The sequence below is a fragment of the Zootermopsis nevadensis genome, unplaced genomic scaffold, assembly GCF_977971745.1.
Source record: "Zootermopsis nevadensis isolate Lab colony 2312 unplaced genomic scaffold, Znev_1.0 Znev_ptg000011l, whole genome shotgun sequence".
NCBI lineage: Eukaryota > Metazoa > Arthropoda > Insecta > Blattodea > Termopsidae > Zootermopsis > Zootermopsis nevadensis.
In genome coordinates, this window is record NW_028259143.1 from 4,302,281 (window position 1) to 4,318,717 (window position 16,437).

General features: G+C 39.2%; 1 protein-coding gene across 1 annotated transcript in view; it reads left to right on the forward strand.

Moving 5' to 3' along the window:
* The window catches only part of Msp300 (Muscle-specific protein 300 kDa), a 134,845-nt gene extending 122,331 nt beyond the window's left edge, over positions 1-12,514 (forward strand). Inside the window, exons 109-114 of the mRNA XM_087347119.1 lie at positions 170-8,968; positions 9,613-9,921; positions 10,089-10,418; positions 10,636-10,929; positions 11,230-11,562; positions 11,997-12,514. Coding sequence (XP_087203245.1) covers positions 170-8,968; positions 9,613-9,921; positions 10,089-10,418; positions 10,636-10,929; positions 11,230-11,562; positions 11,997-12,272 — 10,341 coding nt within the window. The 3' untranslated portion in view covers positions 12,273-12,514. The remainder of the gene's footprint in view (positions 1-169; positions 8,969-9,612; positions 9,922-10,088; positions 10,419-10,635; positions 10,930-11,229; positions 11,563-11,996) is intronic.
* Positions 12,515-16,437: the final 3,923 nt, after the last annotated feature.

Here is a 16,437-nt window from a genome sequence, read left to right on the forward strand (position 1 = left end):
TGTGTTCTTGGTTTATTTCTTTGGGTTTCTTTGCTATTTCGCCTTGATATTCTTTGTTCTTCTTTGAGTTTCTTCATTGTTTCATTTCTTGCAAACATGATACTGTGAATTTTTGTATTTTACAGTCTTAAGTGACAGTATTTTTGAATATAAATTGGCATTCTTTTAGGAGTTGTTAATCACTGAAGAATCAAAAGAGAAGCACCCTCCTCAAGTGAAGCAACAAGAAACCATGGTATCTTCAGTTGAGCTTGTGCCACCAGTTGCACCATCCCTTCCCACAGTTGAACCCAAGACTGTTCCCGATGTTGTTGATGAAGGTTTTTATATGGTCTCACATCCTCAGACTCCAGTAGCAGTAATTCCTGTAAATTATCTTTTCACTCAAGATAAACCCATTTGTGTTGAAGCAACTGCAGAAACTGTATCCATCAGAGAAAGTCAAGAACATCTGCCTGGTGAGGAGACAGACGTATCTGTAGCAAGCCCTATTGTTTCTCAGCATGAGCCATTATCAGAAGATACATTAGCATCTGATGGATCACTGATCCATGATGAGGAAGCCCCAGTTGAAAATTATGCTGCTGTAGAGTTTGTATTGAAACAGGAAGCAGGTGGTGTTGAGGTTGGTTCTCAGACTGGCAACAGTTTGCTTCTTGACCAACCAAAGATGGAAACATTGGAGTCTTCAGTACCAGCTGTAGCAAGAAAAGATGTGGGAATTATATGCCATCCACCTGTTGATACAGAAGTACAAACAGAGTTTTCTTCACAGTCTGTAAGTGAAGTTGTACCATCAGCAGCTAAGGAAGAAGTTCCAGCAGAGGCTGCAGTTCAAACTGTAGGACACATGTGGACTTCTCCAGTCATTGAAATGCAGAAAAATATGATCCATGTTTTTAAAAAGATAACAGGGGATGAAGAAAGTATTGAAATTGCAACAAAGACCGGTATTGAAGGTGGAGGAAATCTTGTGGCTCCCACAGAACCAGAGGAGAAGCATGTAGACACAGGCGATGAGTTGTTAGTAGAGGTAAAATACAAAGGAAAAGGACAAGAAGATAACCAGGCTGAGACTAGAATGTCTGAACTGAACATAGTTCACACAGCACCACAGTCGTTTGAAACTGTTCTTATTGATCCTGATGAAAGTACAACCGAAGTAATTGTTGATAAGGATGGAAATCAAAAAATTATTGTTCGCAAAGTGCGGCACACTGTGATATCCCAACAGCAGCAACAACAACACACAGTACAACAGAGGTTTCAAACATTTACAACTTCAGATATTGGTAGTGAATGTTCTGAAGTCCCTGAAACTCAGTCTGTTGCATTCTCTCAAGTGACTTTGCAAGGACAAGAAAGTACTGTGTCAGAAAGCCAAGGAGATGGAAAGCTGCATGTTACCACCACTAAGTCATATACAGGAAAAGTAGCAGCTGGTATTCCAGGGGGTGATCTCACCTTCTCTGAGTTCTCCACTGAACCTCAGCATCAGACCGTTACATACCACACAGTCTCAGGAGAAGAATGTCTTCCAGCATCTGCTTTTCTAAGGGGAATAGGTGTTCAAGAAATTAGTGGTGATAATTATGTGGTAGTTGAACCTGAGGATGTTGTTAAATCACAACCAGAAGAACAAGGTGTTGCTGGAGACCAGCTAATTACAACTTCAACGTCAAGTGTACGTACAGTTGTTCAGCAGGTTACCAGAAGAGTTCGTAGAATTCGAAGAGTTGTCCGAAAGATTGTTGTTATTGATGGGAAGGAGCATGTGACTGAAGAGGTAGTGGAAGAGCCAGAGGAAGTGGAAGTGACCGAAGATATTCCGAGAGTGACAGTTGAGATTTCTAGAACAGGGGATGTTGATATTGGTCAGCAGATATCATACCATGATCTCCAAACAGGGTACCAGCTGTTCAGTTCTGGAGATAAACCAGTTCAAGTAGATCCTGGTTTTGTTCCAGGAATGTCACATATTTTACCTCTTCAAGAAGGGTTAGACACCTCTGGCAATGTTACTGTAGAAGGAAAACCGATAAATGAAACTCAAGATGTTCTTGTGGTAGAAAAATATGAGCCATCTCAGTTGCAAGATGAACATTCAGAAGTTATCATGGATGTTCAGACACCATTGGAAAAGCAGGAGCACATGCAAGGACAGCTGACATTGACTGCACCAGGATCACTACATGAAGAGAAGCAGGTGACGGCAGAGAAAACTGAAGTTGGTAGGCTGTTTGTAGACAAGCCTGAGGAAGTTGTAGTGCTAGGAACTCATGATGCTAAGACAGTGCTAGCTATAAATCGGGAACTGGAAGATGAGGGTGATAGAAAGTTGCAAGATGGAAGTGAATCACCACTTTTACATGATACACAGGTGGTGGTAGAAGATAAAATTATGCCCGAAACCAGTGTTGAGCGCACACATCTACAGGAATTTAATGATAATCTTGCTGCTTCTGAATTTAACAAAGAAAATGCAGTAATAGCTGGGGAAAAATTACCAGTGGAAGAGGAAATATTTGGTGATGTTACATCCAGTACTTACAAGCAAGATGAGTTGCAAATTGTGACAGGCACTGAAGAAATTATTTCAAATACACCTTCAGTATTTGATACAGTTGGCATGAAAATAGTAGAAGTTAAGCCAAAGACAGAGTTACAGTCTGGATTGTCAAGGCTTAAACCTGTAGCAGATTCTGATATACAGCATGCGGAGGAACAAGGCTCTGGGAGACAACTTGAAGAACCAGAGTCTCCATGTCTAGTCCATTATGAGGCTACAGTAACTGGCGTTGAAACTGTGACTCAAATTCCAACTGAAGAAAGTTCTGACATGTCACCTGCTATGGAAAGCTACGTTTTACCTGAACCGAAAGAAACACGACCAACAGAGGAGTCAGAACCAAAGAAAGCAGTGATTGAACTGCAGGATCAGTATATACCAGTTAACTTACCAGTACCACAGAAATATTTTGATCTACAGACCCAAGATACAACCACAGGTGACAATGTAGATGAAGAGACAGCAAAGGGTAGTGAATTATCAGAACATAATGGAACTGTGCATAAAGTTACTTCTGAGGTTGATGTAGAGTCTCAAAGTACAGATAAACCACACTCAACTGTAGAAGACACAGTTACAACAGTTTCACAGCCAGAACTCTCAAGAGTTATTGACGTGAGAACGTCTGAAGTACCTGAAGATGAAGATTTTACTCCAGGCGTTGTGGTTAAGCCAGTAACACAACTTCCCAGGCCAAACGAATTTCAACAAACTGTCAAGAAACCAGATGGCAGCATATGTCAAGATGTTACATCACAAACATCTCCAGAACAAGGTGTTAAAACAATTGAGTTTATCTTATCTGTTGAAGAGAAAGGTAAACCCTTTCTGCAAGAAACTTCAGACATGGCTCCCAAAGTATCAGCAGTTGTTAAAATTGAGGAGAAAGGACTTGGAGAATCATCAGAAGACAAGAGGGATGAACTCTCTTCAGTTACATTATCTCAGTATGAGATTGTTAAAGAGGACTTTGCTATTCAGTTACCTGGTGCAAAAACAATGTCACACACTGTAACCGAAGAAGTTTTTACAAGTGCCAGACCTTTACTTACCTCATTGAAGACTGAAAGTGAACCAAAGGAAGAAACATCTTCTAAGAGTGAAGCAGAAAGTAGTACATCTAAGAAAAGCAGGAAGAGAAAGAAGCATAAAGGTAAAGGACGTGGAGAAAGTTCACATGAGGTTGATGATAATGAACAAGTAAAAGCATCAGAAGAAATTTCTGAGGTCATCAGTCATGTTATTACATTGGACACACATGAAGGTCAAGTGTCAGTTGAAACATCCCTTGCAGAATCTACAGATATTATTATACCAGGATCACCAGCATCAACCTCATCTGACACGACTAAACCAACAGAGCAGGAGATTGAAATGTTTGAAACACCCATTTCCCCACACTCACCAAGAGACAGTGAAAGGACACATGATACAGGGTATGATCCTGAAGACAAAACAACATTGGATGAAACATCAATAATAGAGGAAAATGATAAGCAAAGGAACAAGAGGAAGAAGAAAAAGAAACAGAAGATAGTGAAAGAATCTAAAGATTCATCTAGTATAATCCCTAAGTCAAGCATAGATCTAGTAGCAAATCAGACAGCAGACTCATCTGATCTTAGTAGTATTGAAAAGCATGATGTTGAGCCATCTAAGGAGATGGAAAGAGAGGTACATGTTCCTGAGTCATATGAAGTAAGTACAGCAGTCAGTGATAGCACTGCAGAGAAATTGACATCAGATGGTGTACCCATTGACAGGAAGGGGAGAAAAAGAAAGAAAGCTAAAAGTGAGCCAGAAAATGCTTTTGAATTCAGGGAATCAGACGTAGCCTTGAGTCTGCAAATTGCAGATGCACGTAGCCCTGAATATACTGACGAAACACACAAAGAACTGGTTGACAGTGTTAAAATAATGGAAGAAGGTGTTCCAACACGACCACCAAGTGAGGCCGTTGATGTATTAGGTGATTCTCATCCTAAGGCTGTTCAAGTTTTGGAGCTGGAACATGTACAAGAACAGTTTACTCAAACAGTCACCCCAGATGTTTCAAAATCTCCAGACACTGTTATGATTAAATCTTCTATTCAAACTATCAAAGAAGAAGTACCAGTCACACAAGAGGAAAGTGTGCAGACTGTGACTCCTGAGATTCCTGTATTAGAGAAAACTGAAACTACGGATATTTCTGTTCAGACATGGAAGGAAGATCTTGTATTCACACATGAAGAATCTGCACAGACCAAAACACCAGAATTAGTAGAAGGAGAAGCTGTCTTAATGACTGAAACATCTATCCAGACATCAGAGATGGAACAGTTTCCTACTCATAAGGAAGCTGTTCAGACTTTGACTTCGGAACCCATATGGCTAGTACCTGGTGGTACTGTGGATTCATCCATTAAAAACAAGACTGAAGAAACTACACCAATACAGGAGGGTGTAATGCAGACACTGACACCAGAAGTTCCTGTTGCAGATACAAAGGATACATCCATACAGACATTGAAAGAAGAATTGACACCTGTGCATGAAGAATCAGTGCAGACTGTAACACCAGAACCAGCAGAAATCCCAGAAACACTGAAATTGGAGATTTCAAAGGAAGAGATTAATCCAGTATGTGAAGAATCAGCCCAAACTGCTACTCCTGAAAGACCATCTGCAACTTTTGAGATGCTCAGGCAGAAAATGAAAGTAGATTTGCCACAAACTCAAGAGGGCATAACACAAACAGTTTTTTCACCTGAAGTTTCTGAAATAGCTCGGGTTCCCGTGTTTGAAACTTCTGTTCAGACTACCAAGGAAGATATAATTCCAGTTGTAGATAAATATTCTCAGACTGTGTTACCTGGAGTGCCACAAATTGAGAAAACTGAGTTAACAGAAATCTTAGCTCAGACCACAAAAGCTTTAGTTCCATCTAGACAGGAGGAATATGCTCAGACTTCATCACCTGAAGAAACATTCATTCAAGCACCAAAGGAAGAGATACCTACAGTAGAACAGTACTCAGAGACAATTACTGTGGTAGATTCTTCCATTCAGACAAAGGACAACAAAGTTGCTCCTATTTCGGAGGAATTTTCACAAACACTACCACTAGGTTTATCAGATCCAGAAGATGACTCAGTTTTGGAGCCAAAGAGGACAGACATTATAGGTACTGGTCACCCTGGAGAGGATGATAAACCTGTACGAGACCTTCCTGAAACAACTTTGTCCCATGTACTCTTTATTCCTGTAGATAAAAAAGTTGAGACTGCGGAAACATCTATCCAGACTAAACCTGTTTTTGTGAAAGAATATGGAGATGAGAGGTCCCAATCTTCATCTTCAGAGGAGCCATATGAAATCCATGTCCAGACTTCAGTTTCATTTATTCCATCTTTGGAATCTGGTGACATTTGGAGATCAAACTGTGACATAAATACTGGAGGAGCCTCTGAAGACAGAAAACCCCGAACCCCAGGTGATGGCTTTGTATCATCTGTATGTGATATCAAACAAGATATGAATGTCTGTACTACAACAGAAATACCATTGATTCCTGATGATGTGAAATCAGAACAAGTCGCAACAAATGTATTTAATATTCCTGGAATGAAAGTGGAACCAATCACTGACCTTTCAATTGAAAGTGAAGAGAATATCGAACCTAGTACTTCATCAGATTTGCCTCGAATAGAACCTAAGGAAGATGGAAAGAAAGTTATGCATGATTTCCTTTCCTCAGAAATAGGAACAGCTCTGAAAGAAAGAGGAAGCACACAACAAGCAATAAAATGTGTTCAAGATAAAATTGTTCCAGATTCTGACTTAGAAACTAAAATTGAAGGACAGACAACATTTAAATACACTGAACCAGAGGAGAGAAAACCCTCAAAGGACAGAAAATCAAAACATAAAAAGAAACCCAAGAAAGTTCAAATTTATGAGAGTAGTAATGTTCTAGAACCTGTCGCTTTAGGGTACCAGGAACAAACATTGTCATCAGATAGTTTTTCTGAACCTACAGACTTGGGAGAGGCTCATCTTATTACAGAAGGATCACATAAAGTGGATGAACCAGAATTGAAACCAGAAAATATTAAAACCAAAATTGAATTTGAAAAGGGTCCAGTCTGGACTGAAGACAAGGTTGTAATTCCTTCAGAGCCTGAGATTACATCTGAAGACAAACCCCAGCATTCAGAACTCTGTGTAAGTAACAAGTCAAAGAAGAGTTCAAAAGTTCTAAAATGTCCTGCAGACACTAAGTCAGTGACAGACGCAGAACTTGCTGTTGAAACACAAGCACTTGGACACGTGTCTGATGATGAAATTACGCCTCAGGTCAGAGAGTCTTTTTCAGCTGTTTCTGAGCTGCCACAAAAACCTGCTGATCATGTGGAGACAGTATTTTTGATAGAAGAACGTAAAGTATCTGGACAGCCTGTTGGAGGGGAACATTCACCAGGGCCTTCTATAGAACATGAATCAGCAATGGCCAAATTGTATACACCTGACCAAGACATGGAACCAGCAACACTTGAAATAGATGTAGCCACAGTTACTGAACAGTTTTTAATAGATTCTCACAAATATCCAGTAGATACAGCAGTGGAGTCTGATCTGACATATATCAAAGAAGAATCAGTAACAGATTCTGGTATTACAGAAAAAAATGTAACACCAATTACCACCTTAAAAGAATCAGACCTTATCCTACAAGAGCCCTCAATGGAGACTCTGGAACCCCATATTAGTTATTCTGAACATGAAGTGGAACTGTCTCAATGCAAGATCCCTGTAAATGTAGGAGACATTTCAGTACAGTTGGAACCACGTCAACTGTCGGATGTGATCAGTAAGTCAATGGCAGATTCTGATATTACAGAAAAAATCCAAGATGAATCCATAGCAATTCCTGGTCAAGATCTAACACCAATTACAACCTTGGAAGAATCAGAGCTTTTCCTACAAGAGCCCTTAACAGACACACAGGATCCCAATATTAGTTATTCTGAACGTAAAATGGAATTGTCCGAATGCCGCGGCCCTGTAACTGCAGGAGACATTTCAATACAGTTAGAACCAAGTCAACCTTCAGATGTCATCAGTATTCCAGTCGAGGAGTCTATGAGAATAAAATGGAAGAAAGCAAATAATGTTTTGTTGGAACGTGTGAAAAACCTTGAAAATGCCCATAAAAACACTCATATGTCGGGAGTTTTGTATCTGGCCTCTTTTCAGGAGGTTGTGACTGAGGAACCAATAGAACAAAAGAATGTTTATGTGCAACATAACCTGAAACTTCTACAGTCAGCTGTGGAAAAGAAGGATATTGTAGTTATTCAGAAAACAATCATTACAACTGTAGAGACTATATCTACATGGCTTGAGACCGTCGAATACCTTGTGTATCTAAACAGACAGAAAACTAATACTTCACCAACACAGGAGCAGATCAAGGAATATGGTACTCTAAAGGCGGAGATCATCAACATTGAAGAAAGTGTAGACGCTCTCGAAGGTGTTCTTGAAACGATGAGTGGAATTTGCAATGAAGACGATAAAATTCATATGAAAGAGTGTCTTGCCTCACTCCAGGCACATGTGAAAGCCGTAGAAGAAATTGCTCAAGAAAGTGAAGAGAAAGTTGTCAAGGATTTGGTCTCTTGGGAAGAATTTTTGAATGGTGTGAACAACATTAGTGTGATGGTTGAACAGTTGAAACAACAGTTGGAGGAAGTTGTACAGTCAGAGATTTCAGCTCAATCAAAACTTCAGGAATTAGAGATTATAGAAACTGTCAACTGCTGCCATAAGTTGAAGACTTCGTGCTTACTAAGAACAGCTAGAAAACTGGTTAGGGACTTCCCAGGGAGGGAGATTCCCCCAGAGACTTACACTGCTCATGAAACTACTAAAGTCATTGAGCACAGTGTTGCACTTGAGCGTGAAAGACTTCTTCAACTCTTATCTCTTGCAGATGATTATGAGCAGACTTTAAAGGAATTTTCGCAGATTGTAGATGTTGCAGATACTTTGGTTGATAGTCCTATATCTGTTATTAGTTTGGAGCATTTGCAAGAAGAGATGCAAAAACATCGCAAATTTTTTGTAAATTTAAGCCATTGTAGAGGAATCTTAGAATCTCTGGAAGGAAACTTAGACCCAGAAACACGTGCCTCACACTCCCAGCTACACCAAACCTTGCACTGTAGGGCAACTGCAATACTAGATAAAGCTGCAAGCCGAGCACAGCAGATGGCTTTAGCAGCTTCACGCTGGACCGTACTGGAGCAAGGGATGAAGGAGGAGAGGGGATGGCTTCAGGTGGCTCACCAGAGAGTTCCAGATCTCCAGACTGTTAACTCTTCGGACTATGACCAGTACATATCCCTATATCAAGTAAGTGCCTTAAGTATGGTTAAACAATTACAATTACATGGTGAAATAGACTAAGAGCGAGTTCCATTCTTTCCACATTAAGAACGGACATTGTGCATGTAGGAAGATTTAAATGGTCATTCGGACTGCAGTAGAGAATTATTTATTGAACATTATTTGGATGATGACTTCATGTATAAACAAAATAAAGATTAGGGGAGGGGATGGGGGGAAGAACACTGAACTACAGGCTGCTCCAGCGAAGACATTGAGAGAAATATAATATGAAATTTTCAAGTGCACTGCCAATAATAAATTGATATTTTTTAAGTGATTTTCTGTAGTCTACACTGTCAATATTTTTCCACTATGAATAGATTCAGTGACATAAAGAGTCAAAGTACATATGATACATGAGATTTGAGATTCTTATGACCGTGAATGTGACCATTGTGGTCGTTTGTGTTGTGACACCATATGGAGTTGCAGGCGGGTTCCATTGTTTTGGAGGAACACATTGTCCTTATCTTCACAGCTGAAGACATCCCAGAATACCACTAACAACAAAGTTTGATGCAGTTGCTCAGTACTTGAAAGCTCATATTAAAATATTTAACATGATTTGGCCCAGAGGTCTGCATTGTTTGTTGTTGCTACTGTTACAGTCATTGTCTTCGGATGTAGCTGTTCATCACGCACGTATAGTGCAGCTACTCGGCATAGCCCACCGACTTCAGGAACTTGTTACCTGCGTAGGACTTGAAGCTAGATATGATGAACATCTGGAAGTAATTCTAAAGCTACAAGATGATGTTAATTCTAATCTTCGGCGGCTCTTGGCATTCAGAGAAACGTGGTCTGCGTATGACCTTATGATTGATAAGCTGGAATATTGGATGGATGGAGCTGAGAAAGATTTGGATATAATTTCAACACGGTCTGTATCACCAGGAGGAAACACGAGACAGTTCTGGGTAAGTATATATTTAGAAATATCTTTTTCATTATTATATTTTGTAATGTATGTATTTAGTTGTAATTGCACTGTCTTCATAAATGATGAAAGTGATGATGATTATTATATCATTGTTTACATTCTTTCAATATTATTGTCTAATGTCCTTGGTTCATGTGTTTTCAGGAGCTGAAAGCTCAGTATGAGGTGCACAATAACATTCATAATGAAGCAGGAAGTACTTTTGAGTCTGCGATCCGGATAATTCCAGTCGCTGATGAGATGCTTCAGCGTCAGTTTTATGCTCGGTTAGAAGACCGGTGGCAAGGCGTAGCGGGCCGCATAAATCAAATTCAAACATCGATCATACAAAACCTATCTTCTCAAGAAGTACCATTCAGTGACAAACTTTCACTTCTAGAACAAGAATTACAGGAAGTAAAGGCTACAATTGATGACATCCATGGTGTCATTAAGAATGAGGAGGAACTGAATCTTTATATTGAGAGATTACAGGTAATTTGAAGAAAAGTCCCAGTAAGAAAATATGTTTCACATCAGGATCATAAACTGGCTGTATAATAGCCTCTGATGGCTAAGCTCATAAAGTACTTCTTTGAAAAATTGGCATAGTTAGCTGTTAGTAAATCAAATATTTTTAGAATGAAAATTAATTTTAAAATACATAATATTGTAAATACATTCTGTCAGGAATTTGTTGTATTTGTATTAGGTTCTTCATGAACGTGTGGAACACATCCAAGATGAATTGGGTCGTCTCGGTTTGCTATCTGCAACAGAATCTGAGAAAGTGGGCGCACTGCTTTATACGGCTCGACAACTGGATGCCCAGGTGTCGGAGGAGTTGGAAGGCTCGCTAGTGCTGAGAGAAAAACTGCGGGCCATTCAGAAGGGTTTGGCTCGCGTAAAGCGAAATCATGGAAGAGCGAGCTCCGTGCTTGACCAGTGTGAAGCCAGTGAGAAACTAGGCAGTGACATTGTGGAACAAGCTGTCATCAACTGTCAGGTGCGCAACTGTACGACGTTTTCAGTTCGTTGCCATTAAATGTCCTTGTATTTAAAAATGCGTAACATCTGTTTGATCAGTGCACTGACCCCACTCAAAATAATTATGGTGAACAGAACATGTCTCACCAATTTCTAGATTTAAAGAACTTAGAATGTGGCTTGTGAATGTCGTAGAATTAACAAACGGACCAGACAGAATTCAACTTGGTTAGATAATTTATCTGTTGGCACTTGGGCATGTAACTACATTTGTAAATGCCTTGATTGATTTCTCTTGACGGTAAAACATTTCTTGCAGGCTGTGGCAGAAGAATTGGTGTCCCACTGGCAAGACTTGATGACGTTACGTCAACTTCTGCACACTTTGCCCATGTGTCTCCGCCTAACGGTGTCACCTGTGAAGGTAGAGCGTGAGATCTCTCAACTACAGGATCAGCACACTGCTCTAGAAACTCGATGCGAGAGGTTACTGTCACTGTTGCGAGCTAGACTTGCGCTCTGGAGACGTTTTGAGCGGAAACTGGAGATGGTGCAACAGTCCGTCCAGGAAGCTGACTATATGATGGAACTGCTCACCGTCCAAGGTTCTGTGGACTACGACCGCTTGCTCAAAGCAACCGAGAGACTGGAGGTGAGTACACGTACTTTCTGTAAATTGTGTCTTACATAGTTTAAAGATTTTTGGGGTTTATGATATATTTTCTTGCCTTTGGAGATGTGATGTACAAATTTTGCCTTAGAAGGCTTTCACTATTACATTTAGACGAGTCCAGAAATTTTCTGCCCCCCCCCCCCCTTTTGCTGCACAAAATATGATCGTCTCAGTGTTTACATTCTTTTGTGTACCCATAAACATTCTTTTAAGATTCTCTTTTTCATTATTATATATTGTGTATTCTAATACATATATATGTGCTGTTGGCACGTTGTAGCGTGTTAGCGGACTTAAAAATAGTAATTTCCTCATTGTTTTGGTTTTTTCTATCAGCAAACATTATTTTGAATTTTAAGCATGAACTCATCTACAGAAGTTGACTGCTACATGATGCAATGTATTATATTTAGGTTAAGCAGGGAGATACATCGGGGATACGGAGCAGGCCCAGCCAATGCCAGATGTCTCTGACTAAATCAGCGAGCAGGAAAGAGGAATTTGGCATTGTGGCAATCATTTTGTTTCCCCATACAGTGTACACATTCTTACACGTGAAAGAATCTGGTTTATTCCAGCGTCTTTCTTTCCAGCTCTTTCCTGCCCCCACTCCCTTCCAAAGCGAGGCACAGATATTTTTAGAGGTGACCTTGTCTGTCACCTCAGCTTTGTTAGTTGTGTTGGTATAGCTGATATTTAGACAAATGTTGACAGAGTTAAAAAGTTAACATGTCCTATGCTTACATCATGTATATAAGGCTACCCAGTTGGATGTGAAAAAATCTTATTTCAGTATTATTAAAATCTCTGTTTGTGGACAGTTCTATGTTGGATGTGTTTTTGGCCGGTATTTAAAATTACGAAATTCAAACATTTATAGACCCACATACTGTTGGTATGTACAATAAAATAAATGTGTCCATAAATATGATTTGTTTTGTGTTGCTTTCGTATAAGCTTTAGTAGTATGGATGGACCCAAAATATAGCCTGCAGGTTAATCCCGAATTTGCTTTATATTATACGAGGTCTTCCTTAAGCATTCTGTAGTTTGGACAAGAGTTTCCCCATTGTCAAAGAACAAGAGAGTAATGTTTATATTCTGGTATTTCACAACCACCCAGGGAAAAAAAAAGGACAAGGTGAATAGGTGGTCATAACAAAGGAGATTTGGTTCATCTGCCTATTTTTCCTTGCAGTTATGTTGATCTTTTTGTTTTACGTTACCACAGTTATATCTGTGAATAACCAATTAAATTTTTGGTACTTGTGGGTTATCGGGATACATCGCTTTAAAAATAGGTTAGGTTTTGTTTTGTTTGGTTAGGTTGGGTTTGGTTTGGTTTGGTTTGGTTATGTTATGTTATGTTATGTTAGGTTGAAGATTTCCGTCTTCTGGGTTGTTGCGCTGTGTAGTCTGGTCGATGTTAACCAACATTTCAGAGGTCATACTGCCTCCGTCATCAGGGCGATGAACAACAACCCAGAAGACGGAAATCTTCATACTCACCGCTGTGAAAACCTCAAATCCTGCATATGTTAGGTTAGGTTGTCATTTATTGAAATTAAATATAATAACTTTCAAGTATATGTCATTTATCCACACACATTAACCTAAAATAATCTATTTTTAAAGCGATTTGTCCCGATAACCCACAAGTACAAATTTTTTGAATACATGTATGCTCCAATTTCTCAAGTTTTTAAGTGTTTTAACGATTACCAACACATTGCATTCTGAATATGAAGCTCGGCCGAGAGATGGCTCTCATGATCGAGGTTTATAATGGTTATCCTCAGCCCCTCGAGCAAACTTCTGGGATAGCAACTTTAATTAGGCCATATCCTTTCCAATTTATTGTTCATTAATCATAACATCCGACGCACGCGGTCTGAGATATTGTCAGCGTCTTTTAATAAACCGTAACTAAATGTCATTGTCTTGGACGACCACCCCTTCCAGCGAGAACTCAACATTACATTCATACATGTTAATATATTACGTCATGAGAATACGGTGCGCGCGTTGGAATGTTAGGGAAGTTGTTAATTGTTTGTAAGAGGTGGGGGTGGGGGGGATTTCGAGGCAAGACTTCGGTCTAGGAATGATAGGAGACGTGCTGGAACGAGGTCGGTTTCGCTAAATCTCGGTTTGTTGTCAGTATCAAGCACAGGATTAAAACATGTATTAAGTCACGTTACTACTGCATTACAGTCCGTTCGTCTGTGCTGACGTGACGTTTGTGCTTAAATTTAGCGGTGCTGTTATTTAATTACGTAACGGCAAGCAGTAACTTTCGCGTAGCTTAGTTTCGCGAGCAACAGAACAAAACACGGGAGTGCCGCGAAGCGGTTGGATGTTTTGTTTGTCTCTTAGATTGTATTCATGTTTAATGCATTTTTGGCCGAGTATGTTCAAGTACGTACTTAAAAACGGGACTCGACGTAATATCTTGAATGAACTGTACGCGGATCTTGTTGAAAGTTGTTGAATTTGAGTGGGTGGAAATTGCTGTAATTTGCAAGAATATTTTGGAGTTGTAAGTAAGTTTGAAAATCATGTATATATTTTTAATTACTGAAACATTGCAGGACCACATTTAATATAACTAAAGTATATCCTACTGTTAAGACATTGGTTCTGCAAATTTGTGATCAGGATTTTTGAGTTTTTGTATCAATTCTCTCGTAATAATGTCACAGCCATTTATATTTGCTGGTACTCATAATTCAGTCCACTGTATAGTAAAATACAGGAATTCAAATGGCGGTGTTTGTAGGCATTTCGTGAAGTTAGGAGAGTATTGGAGTTTAAGTAGGAGGGATGTTTTATTTCGTGACAAGAGGTGATTATCGCTCTGGATAAAGCCGCAGTCTACTTACTACTACACGATTTGCTAATGTAAATTATCAAAACAATTTTGGACCATTGCTAGTTCAAGGTTCTGTTCAGTGTTTGAGATTCGTGCGTGTGTTTATGTTCATGTTACGTCTATTTCTTTTAAAATTGCTTCGATATAGATCGAAGCATTGATTATCAACGAGTTTTATTAACTTTTCAGTCTACTGTGTTAATGGGCACTCTTGGGATCCAAGATACTTTTTCTGTAGTGTCCAGAAATACTGTTCTTAAAATTATATAGGAAAAGAAGGCTTAACTTTGAATCCCCTCTACGTGTTCATGTATTTTATATAGACTCGTTTTTGTGTTTGGAAATAGGGACGCACAAGATGCATTGATACGTGGATTTATGTAAATCGATATTCTGATACTCGTGTTTAACCTGTATTATCTGAAAATTTATGTGCTGATAAGAAATGGCTTTGGTAATTAGCTAAAAATTAACAAGGGGTTCACGCGGGTCCCCTGCAGCGCACTCCGGACTAGTCCAAGATAAATGGAAAATAGGTTGCTGAGTCGTTATCCATGTTTTTGAAAGTTGAAGTTGTTTAGCCGGTAAATATGGGTTCTTGTCCTTCGTGATATGGGATCTAAATTTGACAGGACTCTTGTCTTCCCGTATGTCTCAGGTTGTTAAAACTTTTGTGGTTGCTAGAGTACGCTACACAATGTTCGTCCTCCACCGAATGAAAGCTGTTTTATAATACTTTGACCATCTAACGAAGTAACCAACCAACCACCCGCGTTATATGGAACGTTCTCCACCTCGGGTTCGTGCTTACAAGAAGGCATTTCATGTATGTGTGTTTCCTTGTGAATGGCACAGAAGTGGATACCGCACTAACTTATACCGACTACAGCGGAAACCGAAACTCTGTCCAGGGGGTTTTCAGATCGGGGACCGATCCTGTTACTGCTGTTTCGTAGACCATTTGACTGCTCTGTCAAGAAATTACGTGGCGCCGAAGAGGATATGAGAGAGAGAATGTCGAGTAGGAAACTGCCCCTCCCAAAAACAGTCCCTAATTGTGGTTTCCGTTCTTGGCCACGTGAAAGCAACCAAACTCAGTAGAAACATATGACAAATGTATGTAATCCGCGTTACATAGAACCTACTTTGATGTATACTTGCGTTGATTTACATCTGGATGCGCTCAGTACTCAATACTAATTCCAGATGGCAGGCAATGCGTTCTGTTTTACAGTCACTGCTACCATTAGGCAGGTTTTAGAAGTACTTTTAATGTAACGTAGTACGTAACGCGGTTGGTATTTTTCATTGTTTTGAGTTGAAGAGGATGGGAAATGAATGTGAAGGTTTGAAAGATGTCCCTGCCGAATTTCAGCTCTTTACCACCATTGTTAAAAGTGGTAATTCGTGTTTACCTGCGGTACTAATCACTACGTCGTAGCCTCAGGTAGGGCTTGCGTGAATAACTTGAAGTTCGTTGTGGAAGTCTTGCTTTTACGTGTATCTCCTTTTTAACACTAAAGATTTATTCTCATATTACTTTAAAATTATGTACTGACAGTTCGCATTTAAACGTACGCAAAACATCTGAAATGGTATGATAATGTTGCGTCATTATTGTGTTGAATATATACTTGCTCAATTTTATCAGTCATATCACAATAAAATATTATTATTAGATGTTAAAATATTAAAATATTATTACAATTAACATTTAACATCTGACGAAGGATTGCACTTAGGATATTACATTTGAGTTTATATGGATCATACACCTGAAGATGGTTCATTTAGAACCGAAACATGTAGTGTAAAAGATGATGCTCTAATGTAAATCGAACTTTTCGATAGAGAGCATCATTTTAATATATTTTAAATGTTAATTGTAATAATATTTTAATATTTTAACATCTAATAATAATATTTTATTGTGATTTGACCGATAAAATTGAGCAAGTATCTGAAATGGTAGTAAAACTACA